We start from the raw sequence: 20613 nt of genomic DNA, 5'->3' as shown, positions 1-20613 counted from the left end.
TACGGAAATCAATAAATGTTATTCACCACATCAATAGACTTAAAGATAAGAACCATATGATCATCTCGATAGACGCAGAAAAAGCATTTGACAAAGTACAGCATCCCTTTATGTTCAAAACATTAGAAAAACTAGGGATAACAGGAACTTACCTCGACATTGTAAAAGCTATCTATGCTAATCCTCAGGCTAGCATCATTCTGAATGGAGAAAAATTGAAGGCATTCCCTCTAAAATCTGGAACAAGACAGGGATGCCCCCTATCACCACTTCTATTCAATATAGTTCTCGAAACACTGGCCAGAGCAATTAGACAGGCGAAAGAAATTAAAGGCATAAAAATAGGAAAAGAAGAACTTAAATTATCACTATTTGTGGATGACATGATTCTATACCTAGAAGACCCAAAAGGTTCTACAAAGAAACTACTAGAACTAATAAATGAATTCAGCAAAGTGGCAGGATATAAAATCAACACACATAAATCAAAGGCATTTCTGTATATCAGCGACAAAACTTCTGAAACGGAAATGAGGAAAAAACACTCCATTCACAATATCCTCAAGAAAAAAATAAAATACTTGGGAATCAACCTAACAAAAGAGGTGAAAGATCTATACAATGAAAACTACAGAACCCTAAAGAGAGAAATAGAAGAGGATCTTAGAAGATGGAAAAACATACCTTGTTCATGGATAGGCAGAACTAACATTATCAAAATGGCGATGTTACCAAAAGTTCTCTATAGGTTTAATGCAATGCCAATCAAAATCCCAATGGCATTTCTTGTAGAAATAGATAAAGCAATCATGAAATTCATATGGAAAAATAAAAGACCCAGAATAGCAAAAACAATTCTAAGCAGGAAGTGTGAATCAGGTGGTATAGCGATCTCAGATTTCAAAATATATTACAGAGCAATAGTAATAAAAACAGCATGGTACTGGTACCAAAACAGGCGGGTGGACCAATGGTACAGAATAGAGGACACAGAGACTAATCCACAAAGCTACAACTATCTTATATTTGATAAAGGAGCTAAAAACATGCAATGGAGGAAGGATAGCATCTTCAACAAATGGCGTTGGGAAAACTGGCCATATGCAACAAAATGAAACTGAATCCCCTCCTCTCGCCATGCACAAAAGTCAACTCAACGTGGATCAAGGAGCTAGATATCAAATCAGAGACTCTCCGTCTGATAGAAGAAAAAGTTGGCTCCGATCTACATATTGTGGGGTCGGGCTCCAAATTCCTTAATAGGACACCCATAGCACAAGAGTTAAAAACAAGAATCAACAAATGCGACTTTCTTAAACTGAAAAGTTTTTTCTCAGCAAGAGAAACAATAAGAGAGGTAAATAGGGAGCCTACATCTTGGGAACAAATTTTTACTCCTCACACTTCAGATAGAGCCCTAATATCCAGAGTATACAAAGAACTCAAAAAATTAGACAATAAGATAACAAATAACCCAATCAACAAATGGGCCAAGGACCTGAACAGACACTTCTCAGAGGAGGACATACAATCAATCAACAAGTACATGAAAAAATGCTCACCATCTCTAGCAGTCAGAGAAATGCAAATCAAAACCACCCTAAGATACCATCTCACTCCAGTAAGATTGGCAGCCACTATGAAGTCAAACAACAAGTGCTGGCGAGGATGTGGAGAAAAGGGTACACTTGTACATTGCTGGTGGGACTGCAAATTGGTGCAGCCAATTTGGAAAGCAGTTTGGAGATTCCTGGGAAAGCTGGGAATGGAACCACCATTTGACCCAGCTATTGCCCTCCTCGGACTATTCCCTGAAGACCTTAAAAGAGCACACTACAGGGATACTGCCACATCGATGTTCATAGCAGCACAATTCACAATTGCTAGACTGTAGAATCAACCCAGATGCCCTTCAATAGATGAATGGATAAAAAAATGTGGCATCTATACACCATGGAGTATTACGCAGCACTAAAAAATGACAAAATCACAGAATTTGCAGGGAAATGGATGGCACTAGATCAGATTATGCTTAGTGAAGGTAGCCAATCCCTAAAAAACAAATACCAAATGTCTTCTTTGATATAATGAGAGCAACTAAGAACAGAGCAGGGAGGAAGAGCAGGAAGAAAAGATTAACATTAAACAGAGACATGAGGTGAGAGGGAAAGGGAGGAAAAAAGGGAAATTGCATGGAAATGGAGGGAGACCCTCATTGTTATACAAAATTGCATATAAGAGGTTGTGAGGGGAATGGGATAACAAACATGGAGGGAAACGAATTACAGTAGATAGGTTAGAGAGAGAAGATGGGAGGGGAGGGGAGGGGGGATAGTAGAGGACAGGAAAGGTAGCAGAATACAACAGTCACTAATATGGCAGTATGTAAAAATGTGGATGTGTAACCGATGTGATTCTGCAATCTGTATTTGGGGTAAAAATGGGAGTTCATAACCCACTTGATTCTAATGTTTGAAATATGATATGTCAAGAGCTTTGTAATATTGTGAACAACAAATTAAAAAAATAATAAAAAAAATTAAAAAAGTATGAGACCCTGATATGATCCCTAGCAACTCAAAAAAACAACAATTGATTTTATAACAAATATATAATGTTAAAATGTACATTCTTGAGATTGAAAACACAAAAATGATAATATGAGATATGATAATGATAATATAGCAATCTTACTAAGGTGACTGTTTAAGATAAAATCCAATAGTGATGAAAATAATAATTATCGATTATTGAGTACTTAAATGCTACTAATATTTTTATATAATCATCATAAAAGCCCTATGAAATTGCTATTAGTACTTCCAGTTCATTTTTATTTTCCATTTTATTTACACAGAAAATTATGTAGGAAATAAAAGTGAATTGTACTCAGATTCTAGTACTGCCTACAGCCTTGTAAGTGGCAGTGACACATAGGTATTCAATGGTAAAGCTAGAAGTAAAACATAGGTATGTATGATTTAAAGCTCAGGATTTTAATATAATATTAAAAAGTGATATTAATTTTAGATATTGAGTTATAATACTTATACTTAGAGTAAATAAATCTTCATTTTCTGGTAAAATGGTAAAGCAGACTAGGTCTATTATCTAGAGGTATCTTAGACTTAATTTATCTCATCAGAGCCTCATAATCTCAAATAACTACAATATTTCATTGGTTTAAAAATTCCTCAACAAGACTCCAAAAGTTCAAGAAGTAAGACCAAAACTCAATAAACAGAATGGTATCAAACTAAAAAGCTTCTTCACACATGGAAGCAATCAAGAGCCTGTAGAGAGCCAACAGAATGGCAGAAAATCTGTGCTGCTTGCTCCTCAGATAGAGCATTAATATCCAGGTTATACAAAGAGCTCAAAAAACCAAATAACCCAATCAATAAATGGGCAAAGGAACTAAACAGACACTTCTGAAAAGAACAAATATATGAAGACATGTTCAACATCTATAGCAATTTGAGAAATACAAATTAAAGCCATACTGGGATTCCATCTCACTCTAGTCAGAATGGCAATTATACAAGTAACAAGAATACAAGTAACAATAAATGTTGGTGAGAATGTGGGGAAAAGGGTACACTTATATATTGCTTATGAAACTGCAAACTAGTGTAATACTTTGGAAAGCAGTATGGAGATTCCGCAGAAAACTTGGAATGGAAGCACCATTTGACCCAGTTATCTCACTCCTTGGGTATACCCAAAGGATTTAAAATCAGCATACTACATTTTATATATTTATAACAGCAATTAGAGAAATCATTGAGGAAAATGAGAACCATATCATTTTTAATAGCAAGATTACCTTAAAATACTAAGCTCATTTTGACACAGAAAGAAAGTAATTAAATTTTGATAGAGAACTGTTCTGTAATTTTAAACTAAGCCATGTTATATTAAGTAATAAAATTCTGAATTCTGAATTACATTATGAATTATTAGTAGTCACATGCTATACACACTTTTAAAAATATTTATTTTTTAGTTGTAGTTGGACTCAATACCTTCATTTTATTTATTTACTTTTATGTGGTGCTGAGGAATAAACCTAGAGCCTCGTACATGCTAGGCGAGCACTCTATGGCTGAGCCATGACCCTAGCCCCACATACTATACACTCTTGATGGCTTAAAACCATACCAAGAAGTAGCCCAAATCTGATAATTGCTTTCTTTTAACAACTGAAAGTGCAAAAGTTAAACTTTAAATAATAACTTACCACTATTTCTGTTGTAATTTCATGTCTGCTGAATTTATAAATTATGACATAGGCAGAGACTCCTGATACACAAAATATTCTGCTCTCTGGACACCAGTAAATCATCTGAATGGCATATGGATCTTCCTCTACAATTTCACATGTTTGTTTGCCTTCTCCTGCCTTCTGTTTTTCAAAGACTTTTGAAGTTTTTAGCTTGTACAACATCTGCAGAGTTACTGCAAGACATTGAAACACAGTTACTTTCTAATTAGGATATTGTTAAAGCTTATTCAATATTTATTAGACCACAAGAAACCCAAGTAAGGAAAATTACATTACATTCATTCTCATATCACTATAGTACTGGGAAGGAGACCATGGGGGAAGGGGGAACATTCTTTGAGCATCACCATCTATCAAGCAATATGTATTTGCCAAGAAAAGTCCTACGACATAGGTATTTTTTATCCTTCTTGACTGAAAGTGTGGTAAAGAAATTTTACAATGGAAATACTGAATATAATTCTCTCCTACAGGAGAGTCATCAATCTTTTTTCATAATATTCCCTTTTGATTGCTACAAAAATGATTGATGCTACCCCAAAGTGTTTAATGCACTTGCACTCAAAAAAAAAAAAAAAGTTACTTCTGCTGGATGAGAAACACTGTAATTTACCAGCCAGCAATATTTGGAAATCAAAGAATCTGTAATTATTTTAAGAAAGAGTTCTTCTGAATGACTCTGCATCAAAAAAGGATAAAATATTATCTAATAAGCTTTGGATTTGGGAATTGTTTTCAAGAATATTTTGGGGGAAATATTTTTCCATTTGAGAACATGATAACAACCCATCTGAAGTTACAACTGTTTTCTGACAAAAATCTCAAAAAATCAAGAATTCTTTCACAAAGTGCACAATCTAAATTTAATCATCAGAAGCATTAGTCAAAACCAAATTGAAGGTGATTCTTCTTTTGTAACTGTCCTGAACTAAAAAATATCAATGTCATGAAATAAAGACTCAATATATATTGATAACTAAATACTATCCTAACTAAATACTAAATAACTAAATACTATCCTAGAATTTCTTTTTTTTTATAAAGGATATTATTTGGAAAAATGGCAAAAGTTTAATAAGATCTGAAGATTATGAAATAATAGCTTTATATCAGAAGTAGTCTGGTTTTGATAACTCTATTTAGGTTATAGAAAATAATACCCTTATTTGTGTATTTAGGTATGTAGCATTAGAAGAACATGGTGTCAACTCTCAAATGGTTTTAAAAAGCTAGATACATATTATATGTGCATCTTTTGTTTATATATATATCAGTGTGACAGAACCGTAGAAGGAGAATGAAAAAGAAGAAGAAGAAAAGGAGAGGGAGAGAAGGAGGGGAAAAGGGAAAGAAAGTAAGATAGACTGGGGTGGGGAAACATATGTAGGACAAACTGAAATTTGGGAAATCTGGATGAAAGTTATACAGCATGTCAGATTATTTTTCTTTTTACATTATTCTGTAAATGATCTCTTTAAACAATATAAAACTAAAATAGTTTCTAAATTGGCAATGGATGTAATAAAAATAGTGTTTTATTAAAATTAACTTCTTAACATTATTATGCATGCTAAGGGGTGCTATGCCTTCTAATAGCTGCAGAGTTAAAGGGTCCTCTTTCATTTTAGAAGCTAAGGAATGACTATGCATTAATTTTGTTCCAGGAATAAACTCAGATTTGCATGAAAAGATTCTTCAAAAGAAAATCTGTTGCCCTTTTGAGATTCACTTAAATCACTTGCTCTTTATTATGAGAAGTCAGAAAGAGGCTCAGAATCCAAGGCTTTAGATCTTTTAATCTTTTTCTAATGCTGATGGTTTGCTTGATTGCTGCAGGACTCAACCATGTGTATAAGAGAATCAAGAATCAACTTTGTCCTTTGCTTTTTTCTGTTTATTATAGTCTGCCTCAAAGGCTCTTCATTTCTATAGCTTCAAATATAACTTTTATGCTGCTTTTTCATTAGTTTCCATTTCTGTTTGTTCTATCAGCTAGAAATTTGGATTTTCAGGTGTTACTGCAAAATTCAGGCCTCAAAACCTTTCATGTTCTTTATTTCCTAGAGTTAACTACATTTTCCTGAATTGCACATGCTCAGGAACTTAGAATCATTATCAATTTATTCATCTCATTCTATTCCTATTAAAATATTAATTGTCTTTCAAAAATTCATATCAATTGTTACTCCATTAAAATGTAGTTCCTGGATCTACTAGGTCCAAGTTAATCTCTGCTATTTCTGATAAAAATAGAATTTGGGTTGTACTACATTTACAATTGTTATTTGTTTTGCCTTGATTTATGTACGTGCATTTGTCTTTTCTTAGGAGTGTAAATTTTCTAAAGAAAATGGGCATATTGAAGAATTAAGGATATTTGCATGTCCTTCAACATTGAGCATAACACTATTTATTTCTAAATTACACATTTTCAAGAATTTATAAAAAATTTTTACTATTATCAAATAATTTACTTTGATTTCCACAGGACTTAGTAAATGAGTGGAAATGAAAAGTCAAGGCTAGAGGGATAAAAGCACTTGTCCAAGACCAAACAACCAAGGAGGCAAAGGAAATTCCTTCAATACAGTTAATGTGACAAAAGTTTGATATTATTTTCTGGTGCACTATGCCCTTTGTAAATAAAATAGATTGCTGACAGAGTGACTTAGTTCTATTTGCTCTCTATTATAGAAAAGAGCAATATATATATATATATATATATATATATATATATATATATATATATAATTTTAAATGATCTAACAATATAGGAAATAGATCTTTGTAACAGCCATACATTTAGGCTAAAAATATTACTTAAATGTTAGCTGTCCAAACTAAAAAGTGGTGAATGCTACAAGTAAATATTATCCAAGTGTTTTCGATTATATAGGTATAAACTTAAAACTTACTTGCAGAAGCATCCCAAAATTTTATTGATCCATCTGCATGACTAGATAAAAAAAATAGTATTAATTAAAGTACACCACATAAAAAAATCATCATCACTCCAAATGTATAAAGATTTGAGTTACTGTTATTAATTTTTTTATTTTAAAATACAATTCTAATGAAAATCAATGAAAATCAATCAATCATTTCTAAACTCAAAACAATAGTTTATTTTTTAACTAATATACCAAAATCTAAAGGTTGAACAAAGAACAATTCCTTAGATTTTACTGTAAGACTTTATTTGTGATAGCAGTTTAAAATGGCCTATGGAAAATGAATGATATTCTTAAGTAAAATTGCTTCTATTCAATGAAAAAGATAACAGATAGTTTTGAAATTAGCGAAATATGAAAACAAATCACTAAGCCTATTTAAAATTGAGTCATGACTCATTAATAAATAATGTAATGTCAATTCTGTAAAAATTCATTAACCTCATAAATTCCCAGCTTTAAGCCAATCCCCAAACACCAAAGGCCTAATATCATCTCTGATATAAGGATGCTGACTCAAAATAGGTGGTGGGGTCCATGGACAGAGGAGGTTCACCCAGTTGGAAAAGGGGAAGTTTGGGAAAGGGAGGGGGAATGGGAAATACAGTAGAATGAATAGGACATAACTTTCCTATATTCATTTATGAATACATGACCAGTGTAACTCCACATCATGTACAACTACAAAAATGAGAAGTTACATTCCATGTGTGTATAATATGTCAAAATACATTCTACTATCATGTATAACTGAAAGAAAATAAAAAATTTTATTGTATTGCTATTTTTAATTAATTTTTAAAAATTTAATTGACAGTGGAATATATTATAATTCCCATTACACATATAGAACACAATTTTTTCATATTCTGGTTTATACCAAGTCTACTCACACCAATTCATGTCTTCATACATGTACTTTGGATAATGATGACTATCACAATTTTTAAAAAACTCATTTACAAAACAGGAGATGTACCATTTTAAAGTATAGAATACTTTCTAGTTCATTCAATGAAATCAGCATTATCCTCAAACTAAACCAGGGGAAAATATTTACAAGGAAAGAAAATTAAACACCAATATCCCTCACAAACATAGGCATAAAAGGGGCCAGAGTTGTGGCTCAGTGGCAGAATGCTTGCCTAGCATGCATGAGGCATTGAGTTCGATCCCCGGTACCATATAAAAATAGACAAATAAAATAAAGGTAATGTGAAAAAAATAGGCATAAAAATTGTCAACAAAATATTAGCAAAGTGCCAGATATCATGGTGGATGCCTGTAATCCCTATTAGTGGGAAGGAAGCTGTGGCAGGAGGATTAGGAGTTTTAAGAACCACCTGGACAGCTTAGCATTACCATCTCAAAATAAAATAAAAAGAGCTGTGATAGGGTTAAGTGACAGAGTAGCTACCTCTCATATGAGACCCTGGGTTCAAGTCCCAATACTAGAATATTAATATGCAAACTAAATGAAGTATTTACTATCTCTAAGGATTTGTCTATTTTTGTTATTTCATATACATTATGTGACTTTTTGTATATGGTTTCTTTTACTTAGTAAAAATGTTTTCAAAGTTCATGCATATTTCAGCATGAATTCAAAGTTCATTCCTTTTTATATCTGAATTATATTCATTGCATATGAATATATGCATATGATATGCATTTTGTTTATCCATTCATCAGTTGATGGGCATTTGTATTGTTTCCACCTTTTGACCACTAGTTACAGCTACTGTGAACATTCACATACAACTTTTGGCTTAAACAACTACTTTCAATTACACATGGTCCCTGATTTAAATTTTTTTGACTTTACAGTGGCTCAAAGGTGACATGCACTTCATAGAAATCATACATTAAATTTTTAATTTTGATCTTTTCCTGGGCTAGTGATAAAATACTCTTTCCCATTGCTGAGCAATGACAGCTAGCTGCAGTTCCCAGTCAGCCACTCAATCAAGAGAATAAACAACACTCTCTTCTGTACTGTTTAGTAGGTTAGGTTTAATAAATGCATTTTTGATTTATAATATTTTCAATTTATGATGGGTTTATTAGGATACCTTTCCATGGTAAGTTAAGAAGCATCTATATTATGAATATATACCTAAAAGTGAAATTGCTGGGTCAAAATGGGAATTCAATTTCACTTTTTGAGGAGATGTCAAATTGTTTTCTGTAGCAGATGTACCATTTTACATTTTCACTAGCAATGTATGAGCTTCCAAAAACTTGTTCTTTTCTAATTTATCATTGTGTTTTTAAAACCTATTAATTAAATTTATTTTTTAACTGATAAATTTTTATGTGTTACTTTGTGATGTTCTGATACAATTATACATTTTATAATGTTTAAATCAGGTAAATATATCTATGTCTTCAAGTATCATTTCTTCATGGGAAAAATATTGAAAAGACTTTCTTCCATCTTTGTGTTTTATACGGTATTTTACCATTCTCTGTAGTCATCCTACTGTGCAATAGCATACCAAAACTTTTTCTTCCACACAGTAAATTGGTACCCATTTATCAAGTACCTTTTCCTACAATATTCTCTTCTCAACCTCTGGTAACCACCATCTACTCCCAACTTCCAGGAGATCAGCTTTTTAAAAAGATTCCACATTGAATGAGAACATGTAATACTGTTTTTATGTGCACAGTTTATCTCACTTAACATTATGATCTCTAGTTCTAACCATATTGTCACAAATAACAAGAATTCATAATTTTTTAAGGATTATATGTACCACATTTTCTTTATCCATTCAGCAGGTAATGAACATTTAGATTGTTTTTTCCATTTCTTAGTGACTATGAATATTGCAACAATGCACACAGGTGTGCAGATGTTGTTTCAACATTCTGATTTCATTTCCTTGGATATGTACCATGTAAGGGGATTTTTGGATTATTTGATAGTCTATTTTTAAATTTTTGAGGCACTTTCATAGTGTTTTCCATAATGGATGTATTCATTTATATTCCCACAATAGTGTGCAAGGGTTTTCTTTTCTCTACATCCTTGCCATACTTGTTATCCTTTGTCTTTTCAATAATAGCCATTCATACTGGAGTGAGATATCATTGTGATTTTGATTTGAATTTCCCTGATGGCTAATATACTGAATATTTTTTCATATATATCTTGACCATTTGAATGTCTTCTTTGAGAAATGTCTGTTTATGTCTATTTCCATTTTTAAATCAGGCTATTTGCTTTTTTGTTTTTAAAAATTTCTTATATATTTTTAAAAAAATATTTATTTTTTTAGCTTTTAGGTAGACACAATATCTTTATTTTATTTTTATGTGGTGCTGAGGATTGAACCCAGTGCCTCACGCATGACAGGTGAGCGCGCTACTACTTGAGCCATATCCCCAGCCCCCCAAATTCCTTATATATTTTAAATATCAACCACTTGTGGGATTTACAGTTTACAAAATTTTGTCCTCTTCTCTAGGTTGTCCTTTCATTTTTTGATTTTTTTCTTTTGTTATATATAAGTTTATTACTTTGATATAATCTCATTTATTTTTGTTTCCTATGTGTTTTGTATCTTGTTTGAGAAAAAATTCTGTCCATTCCAATGTCCTGAAGAATTTTCTATATTTTTCTTCTATTAGTTTCAATTTGATTTATGACTCATTTTGACTTGATTTTTTGAGGAGATCTCATTTCATTCTTCTGCATGTAGTTATCTACTCTTCTGAATATGATTTATTGAAAAGACTATTCTTTATCCAGTGCATGTTTTTAGCCTCTTTGTTGAAAATCAATTGACTATAGATATACCAGTTTATTTCTGGGCTTTCTATTCTGTTCCATTGGTTTGTGTGTTTGTTGTTTATGCCACCCAGTGTGCAGTTTTGATTATCGTAGCTTTGTAGTATATTTTGAAGTTAGGTAAAATAACTTCTCCTGCTTTGTGTTTTGCTTATATTGTTTTGGTCATGTGGAGTTTTTTCTGTTGTTATTGTTATTCCATATATGAAGCAAGCACTCTACCAACTGAGCTATATCCCCAGTCCCTTATTGTTTCATATATATTTTTATTTTATTTTTTTTAATATTTATTTTCAGTTGTAGTTGGACACAATATCTTTATTTCATTTATTTATTTTTATGTGGTACTGAGGATTGAACCCAGGGTCTTGCACGTGCAAGATGAGCGCTCTACCGCTGAGCCACAACTGCAGCCCCATATATATTTTAGAATTTTTTTTAGTTGTATAAAAAATGTTATTGGTGTTTTGGTAGGGATTGCATACATTGACTCTATAGATTGCTTTGTGTAGCATGAATAATTTAATAATATTGATTCTTCCAATCCATGAATATAGGGTTACTTTCCATTTTTGGTGTCTTCTTCAATTCCTTTAATCAATATTTTGTACTTTTCATTACATAGCTCTTTTACCTCTGGTTAAGTTTATTCTTAGGTATTTTTTTTTTGTCTACTATACATGGTACTGCTTTCTTGATATCAATTTCAGATATTTTGCCATAGGCATATATCAACACTACTGATTTTTGTATGTTGATTTTGTATCCTGAAACTTTGCTGAATTCATTTATTCTGATCATTTCTCAGTGGAGTTCTAAAAGTTTTCTTGACATAAGACCATGTCATTTTTAAAGCAACAATGTAACTTTTCCAATTTGGATGCCCTTTATTCTTTCTCTTGACTTTTCTGGCTACAACTGTCATAATTACCATGTTGAATAGCAGAGATAAAAGGGGAATCCTTGTGTCATTCCAGATCTTACAGAGAAATCTTTCTGTTTTTCCCCCATTCAGTATTTTAACTGACTTATTTATATATGGGGTCCATTATGTGGATGTATATTCCTTTCATAATGAATACATAATGTGTTCAGCATTTTTATCATGAAGGGATGTTGAATTATATACCTTTTTTTGCATCTATTGAGATCACATGGGTTTTGTCCTTTACTATGTTGATGTGGTATATTTACTGATTTGTGTATGCTGAACCATCCTTGCATTCCTGGATTGAATTCCATTAGATCACAGTAAATAATCTTCTCAACATGCTATTGGATTTCAGTATTTCATTGAAAAAAGATTTTTTTATCTATGTTCATCAAGGATATTGGTCTACAGCTTTCATTGTGTGTCCCTAGATGGTTTTGGCCTCAGAGTAATTCTGATCTAATAAAAAGAGGTTGGCAAAATTTTATCCAATTTTTAAAAATAGTTTAAGAAGAATTGGAAATAGTTCTTTAAATGCTTTGTAGAATATAGCAGTAATGCTATCAGGTCCTTACTTTTTTTAAGATGAAAGAATTTTAATTACTGTTTCCACCTTCATAGTCATTTAAGTCTTCTCAGGCATTCTATTTTTTCATGACTCAATCTGGTAACATGTATGTGGTTAGGAATTTGTTCATTTCCTTTTTTTGAGACTACAGACTTTCCTTCTATTCTGAGTTGTTGAGTGGTTTTACCATGAATAGATGCTATTTTTTATCTAATTCTCATTATATGATGAATTTCTCAAATTTACTTACTCCATGTGGTGAGGTATATTGATTGATTTTCTCAACATTAAATAAGTCTGTCATTCCTAGAATAAAGCCAACTTGATTTTGAAATATTACCCTTTTTATATATCAATAAATTCTATTGCCTAACATGTAGGATTTATATTTATACTCATGAAAGAAATTGCTAACAAATTTCCTTTTATGTGATGTCTTTTACCAGGTTTTGGCATCAATCATCTGATAACCTTGTAGAAAAGAGTTGGGAAATGTTCCCTTTTTTAGATTATCTGGAAGATTTCATGAATGATTGATAATTTTTCCCTTAAATATGCAAATGAATTCCACAGCAAAAATACCTGGGTCCAGAAGTGTTCTTATGGAAATTTTTACATTTTAATTCAATTACTTTAATAGATCTATTATTTCAATTTTCTATTTCTTCTAGTACCAGTTTTATCTCCTTTAAGTATTTTATCTCTTAAATTTGACTAGTATGTTGGTCATAAATACACTCTTTTGTTTCAATTGATGTTGTGACTTTAGTGATACACTCTTTTTTATTCCTGAAATTAATACTTTATTTCTTCTATTCTTTCTTCTCAACCTAGCAAAGTCTTTATTAACTTTATTATTTACTTTCATAAACCAATTTTAACATTGTTGATCCTTGCTATTTTACATTTGATTTCTATTTATTTATTCTGTTCTTAATGCTGTTATTTTTATTTTTACATGTTTTATTACTTGCCATTTTTAACTTGAGATAGATAATAATTCAATTTTAATTATTAACACATACAATTACATATACCATTATGGTTATAAGTTTATCTCTAAACATTGTCTTAAATGCATCCAAATGTAATGATATATTGTATATAACTGTCTTTCAGTTGGAGATATTTCAATGTTTTCCATTGTGATTTCTTCATCAATCCCTAAGTTGGGGGTAAATTACTTGATTTCCAAAAATCATGCATTTTCTTTGTATATTTTTGCCTTTTGTTTCTAAGTTCCATTCCAATTCTTTGACATTGACACTTGTTTTATGGCCCAGCATAATCAATTTTGGAGTATGACCCATGTGTGCTTGAAGACAATAAGCATATGTATAGTGCAATATCCTAAACATATTAGGTTAGGTTTATTAATTATGACATTAAAAACTTTATTACTGTGGATTTTTTCTCAGATTTTAAAAACACTAACAAAAAGGTTTGCAATAATTTCCCTAATTTGTTGCAGTTTTGTATTTTTCTCTTTTCTGTCGATTCTTACATTGTGTATTTTTTGAAGCTCTGTCCTTAGAATTCTAGTGGATTCACCCTTTCACTATTTTGCAAGTGAATAAAACTTTTATTCACTTTTTTATTTTTCACACTGATTCTTTTTTGGTGGTGTAGGGGTCCTGGGTATTGAACTCAGGGGCACTCAACCCCTGAGCCACATCTCCAGCCCTATTTTGTATTTTATTTAGAGATAGTGCCTCTTCACTGTTGCTGAGGCTGGCTTTGAACTCACAATCCTCCTGTCTCAGCTTCCTGAGCTGGTGGGATTACAGGCCTGCGCCCCATGCCCAGATTCATACTGATTTAAAAGTTTACTTTGGTAGGCTGAAATCTAAGACGTTTCCCCAAATTCCTGCCTCTTAGAATACATATTCTATATTATCTCTGGAGATACAAATATGTTAAGGACTATATAAGTCCCTAGGTTATGTTTGCTTTATGAAAGGAAGACTAACTGTATGGGTCTTACATATCACCTGAATTCTGTGGAATATAGACCTCAAGGTCAAAGGCAGAGGAAGTCTGATATTCAAAGCAGTAGAAGCCCTAGATATACAGGTGCTGCCAGATGGAAGGGGAAATGTGGAAAAGAATTCAGGTAATTTCTAGAAGCCAAGAATAGCATAATTAACAGCCAGCAAGGAAATGGAGACCTCAGTCTTATAAACCTAAGAAACTAAATTGTGCCTATAAAGAGAATGAGTTTGGAAGTAGATTTTCCTTTAGAGCCTCTGGTTGCAGCTTAGCCTGGCTGACCTCTTGATATCAATCTCATGGTTACTTGACAAAGATCTCAGTCACACAGTGCCATTTGTGCCTATAGAACTGTGAACTAATAAATGGGTATTAAGTTGCTAAAGTTCATGGTGATTTGTTATATAGAAATAGAAAACTAATACATATTATCTTATCTGAGATAAGCAAAGTTATACCAACACTTGCAATTGTTTAAATGGTATTATTTTTTACTCCATTAACTTTCACATTTTCTGAATACACATATTTGTCTCCTGCAAATGGCTTGGAGATCAATCAAATCATATTTATCATTGATATGTTTGGATTTAAATCTACTAATCCCACAATAATATTCTAATCATCTAACCTATTATATCTCCTTTTTTCTCACTTTTTTTACCATTTAAGCAGTAATCACTTTTTAAAATGTTGTTCTATTTTCTTTAAGTAATATATTCTTATGCTATTTTTAGTGGTTACCGTACATATTACAAAATTTTTACTTAAATATCTTAAAATTCAAATTGAATTATTACTTTCATATCTTCCCAAATGCTATGATTTGTATTGGTGGCCCTCAAAGGCCCATGTGTTAAAAAGGTTTGTCCCTAGCCTGTGTGCTAATGGGAGTTGGTGGAACCTTAATGGTGGAGACTTGTGGGAAGTCTTCCAGTCACGGGAAGGTGGAGGCATACTCTTGAAGGGGATATTGAGATCCTGGTCCTAAATGCTTCCCAAATGGTTATGAAGTGAGCAATTGTGTTCTACCTCACATTTCTAACCTAATTTGCTGCCTTATAGCCCCAAAGGAAATAGGGCCAAAGTAGCTATAGACTGAAACCTCTGAAATTGTGAGTCAAAATAAATCTTTCCTCTTTTTAAGGTGATTATCTTAAGAATTTTGTTACAGTGACACAAAACTAGGTAATATGCCAGTTAAAGCAAGAATGTTAAAGATTTTATCTCAATTTCCTCATTTTCACCTTTTTGGCTATCATTATATGTTTTCCTTTTATATCACATTATAAAAACTATTAGAAGATATTCTAATACTATGTATTAAAACACAGTATTGCTATTATTTTTAAAAAGTTAATATTTATGTAGTTTTATTCCTAAATTTACTTTTTTCCATTCTTCTCAATTTACTTCTGCATTTCTTATGTTCCATTAGCTTCTTTCTGAAGCACCATGCTTAGTGTGTTTTTTTAATTAGTGCAGTTCTGCTAGCAAAAAAAAATTACTTTCACACATTTCAGACTTTATGTGCAGGAAAATTTTGTGTGAAAAAAATTGCCTTCATATTAGGATATTTTTGCTGAGTATGAAATTTTAGGTTTATTTTTATCAAGCACTTACACAGAATGGAGGAGACAAAGAAGGTTACTTCATATAAGTCATGGGGAAAATTAACAAGAAGATATAACAGTATAAATAATTAATAATTAATGCTCCAAATATTGGTGCACCTAATCACATAAAACAGACACTCTTCAAATTAAAGACTCAGACCCTAGTACAATAATATGGAGTGATTTCAACTCACCTCTCTTACCAATACATAGGTTATCCAGAAATAAACTTGGTAAAATCTATTTAGATCCATAAAATATTATAGATCAAATGGATGTAACAGATATCTATGAAATACTTCACCTAATAACATTTGAATATATTTTCTTCTCATTGGCTCAAGGAAGCTTCTTTAAAATATATCATATTTTAAGCCACAAAAAAACTCTTACCAAATATAAAATAATTGATTTGTTTGTATCATATCTGATCACAATCAATGAAATTAGAAATCAAGTGGGTGCATGTGTACACACTGACCCTAAAAAAACTATATAAATACACAGAGGTTAAAAAAATACACTTTTGAATGATGAATGGGTGATAGAAAATAATCAGGGAGAAATTGAAAAATTCTTATCAAACAAGAATAGTGATACAACTTTTCAGAAACTCTGGGACACTATGAAGACAGTTTTAAGAGGAAAGTTTAAAGTTTTGAGTGCCTACACAGGAAAATCACAAAGATCCCAAATAAACAACCTAATCATGCATCTCAAGACCATTGAAAAAGAAGAACAAACCAATTTCAAAAGAAGTAGATCAGAGCCCAAAATCAATGAATTTGAGAATAAAAAAATACTGAGAATTTAAGAATTAAAAAAACTACAAAAGATCAATGAAACAAAGAGTTGGTTCTTTGAAAATATAAACAAGATGCTAAGACCTTAACCAAATTAATTAAAAGAGAAAAAAGACACAAATTAATAAAATTAGAGATAAAAAGGGAGAAATCATCAAAGACAACATAGAAATGCAGGGGATCATTAGGGACTATGTTGAAAGTTATATTCTAATAAATTGTGAAACTTAGAAGAAATGGATATATTTGTAGACACATATGACCTGCCAATATTGAATAAAGAGGACATAGAACACCTAAACAGACCAATAATTAGCAATGAGCTAGAAGAAGTAATAAAAATTCTTCCAACAAAAAAAGCCCAGGACCAGGTGAATGCTCAGCTGAATTCTATCAATCCTTTAAAGAAAACCTAACACTAATGCTCCTCAAATTATTCCAAAAAATGGAATGGGTTGGAACATTTACAAATTCATTCTATGAAACCACTGTCATGCTCATATCAACTCCAGAAAAGGTGATATCAAGGAAAGAAAATTATAGGCCAACATTCCTGATGAACTCAAGTAAAGAAATCTTTAATAAAATATTAGCATATCATATTAAAAATATATTAAGAAGATTGGAGAGATAGGAGGAATCTGCTTCAATACCATGAAGGGAATATATGAAAAACTCAAAGCATTCATAGTGAATGGTGAAAAACTGAAAGCATTTCCTTTAAAATTTGGAACAAGACAAGGACACCCACTCTGACCAATCCTACTCATACTAGAAATTCTAGCCAGAGCAATTAGGTAAGGAAAGAAAATAAAACAGATAAACATAAGAAATGAAGAAGTCAAATTATCACTTTTTACACCTGATATGACTATGCTTACAAGATCCAAAAAGCTCCACCAAAAGACCTCTAGAGCTAATAAACAAATTTGGCAAAGAAGCAGGTTACACATCAACATACAAAAATCAATAGTTTTCCTTATGTCAACAATGTGTCTGGGGCTGGGATTGTGGCTCAGCGGTAGAGCACTCGCCTAGCATGTAGAGAAAGTCTTTTGACAAAATTAAGCACCATATGATAAAAATACTGAAGAAAGTATAGATAGGAGGAATCTAGCATGTGGGCGGCTCTGGGTTCAATCCTTGGCACCACATAAAAATAAAATAAAGATATTGTGTCCAACTACAACTAAAAAATAAATATTAAAAAAATAATGAGTCTGCTGATAAAGAAATTAGGAAAATAATTCCATTTACAATAACCTAAAAAACACACAGGAATAAGTCTAACCAAGGAAGTGAAAGGCCTGTGCAGTGGAAAACATCGAAAATGCAAGAAAGAAATTGAAGAAGACCTTAAGAAGATGGAAAAATCCCCCACATTCACAAATAGGCAGAATTAATATGGTTAAAATGGCCATACTCTCAAAAGCAATATACAGATTCAATGCAATCCCCATCAAAATACCAATGCAATTCTTCATGGAACGAGAAAAACAACAGTCCAAAATTTATTTGAAAGAATAAAAGACCCAGACAAGAACTAACTAGGCAGAAGAACTCAAATTGGTACTATTTTCTGATGATATGATTCTATACCTAGAGGACCGTAAAAGTTCCATCAGAAAATTTCTAGAACTAGTAAATAAATTCAGCAAAGTAGCAGGATATAAAATCAACACCCATAAATCAAAGGCATTTCTTATATCAGTGACAAATCCTCAGAAAGGGCAATGAGGAAAACTATCCCATTCTCAATAGCCTAAAAAAAAAAAATACTTGGGAATCAACTTAACGAAAGAGGTGAAAGATCTTTATAATGAAAATTACAGAACCTTAAAGAAAGAAATCAAGGAAGACCTTAGAAGACGGAAAGATCTACCTTGCTCTTGGATATGCAGAATTAATATTATCAAAATGACCATATATCCAAAAGCACTATACAGATTTAATGCAATTCCGATCAAAATATGACATTCCTCATAGAAATAGAAAAAGCAATTCATCTGGCAAAATGAGAGACCCAGAATAGCTAAAGCAATCCTTAGTAGGAAGAGTGAAGCAGGTGGCATCACTATACCAGACCTTAAACTATACAACAGAACAACAGTAACAAAAATAGCATGGTATTGGCACCAAAACAGACTGATAGACCAATGGTACTGAATAGAGGACACAGAGACTAACCCACAAAACTACAATTATCTTACATTAGACAAAGGTGCCAAGAACATGCATTGGAGGAAAGATAGCCTCTTCAACAAATGGTGCTGGGAAAACTGGAAATCCATATGCAAAAAAAAAAAATGAAATTATACCCTTATCTCTCACCATGTACAAAACTCAACTCAAAATGCATTAAGGACTTAGGAATACAACTAGAATCCTGAGTCTAATAGAAGAAAAAGTAGGTGGAATTAGGTCCCAACTTCCTTAATAAGATTCCTATGGTGCAAGAATTAAAACCAAGAATCAATAAATGGGATGGACTCAAACTAAAAAGTTTCTTCTCAGCAAAAGAAAACAATCAGTTAGATGAATAGAAAGCCTACATCTTGGGAGCAAATCTTTACCCCTCACATATCAGATATAGCACTAATCTCTAGGGTATATAAAGAAATCAAAAAGCTAAACACCAAAAATGCAAATAAACCAATCAATAAATGGGCCAAGGACATGAAGAGACACTTCTCAGAAGATGATGTACAATCAATCAACAAATACATGAAGTTCATCATCACTAGCAATTAGAGAAATGCAAATCAAAACCACTCTAAGACTCCTTCTCATTCCAGTCAGAATGGCAGCTATTATGCAAATAAACAACAATAACTGTTGGCAAGGATATGGGGAAAAGGTACACTCATACACTGCTGGAGGGACTGCAAATTGGTGCAGCCAATATGGAAAGTGGTAGGGAGATTTCTTGGAAAATTGGGAATGGAACCACCAATTGACCCAGCTATCCCTCTCCTCAGTTTATACCCCCAAAGACGTAAAAACAGCATACTACAGGGACACAGCCACATCAATGTTTATAGCAGCACAATTCACAACAGCTAGACTGTGGAACCAACCTAGATGCCCTTCAATAGATGAATGAATAAAAAATGTGACATACATACACAATGGAATATTACTCAGCAATAAAAGAGAATAAAATCATGCCATTTGCTGGTAAATGGATGGAGTTAGAGAAGATAATGCTAAGTGAAGTGAGACAATCCCAAAAAACCAAATGTTGAATGTTTTCTTTGATATAAGGAGGCTGATTCATAGTGGGATAGGGAGTGGTAGCATGGGAGGAATAGATGAACTCTAGATAGGGCACAGGGGTTGGAGGGAATGGGAGGGGGCATGGGGTTATTAATGATGGTGGAATGTGATGATCATTATTATCCAAAGTACAGGTATGAATTCACGAATTGGTGTGAATATACTGTGTATACAATCAGAGATATGAAAAATTGTGCTCTATATGTGTATTAAGAATTGTAATGCATTCTGTTGTCATATATTAAAAAAAATTTTAAAAAGGAAATTTAAAAAAAAAAGAATAAAAGACACAGAATAGCTAAAACAATTCTAAGCCAAAAAAGTAATGCTGGAGGCATCAAAATACTTGATTTCGAATTATACTACAGAGCCATAGTAAAAAAGCTGCATGGTAGTGG

General features: G+C 32.2%; 1 protein-coding gene across 1 annotated transcript in view; it reads right to left on the bottom strand.

Annotated features, from left to right (window-relative positions):
• The window catches only part of STXBP5L (syntaxin binding protein 5L), a 356600-nt gene that overhangs the window by 138427 nt on the left and 197560 nt on the right, over window positions 1-20613 (bottom strand). The window contains exons 15-16 of the mRNA XM_081302277.1: window positions 7201-7241; window positions 4241-4458 (exon numbers count right to left, since the gene is read on the bottom strand). Coding sequence (XP_081158403.1) covers window positions 4241-4458; window positions 7201-7241 — 259 coding nt within the window. The remainder of the gene's footprint in view (window positions 1-4240; window positions 4459-7200; window positions 7242-20613) is intronic.

The sequence above is a fragment of the Spermophilus citellus genome (genome assembly GCF_964194105.1).
Source record: "Spermophilus citellus genome assembly, chromosome: 7".
Taxonomy (NCBI): domain Eukaryota; kingdom Metazoa; phylum Chordata; class Mammalia; order Rodentia; family Sciuridae; genus Spermophilus; species Spermophilus citellus.
Note: the sequence above shows the minus strand (reverse complement) of the source record. Positions and strands in the feature narration are given on the sequence as shown.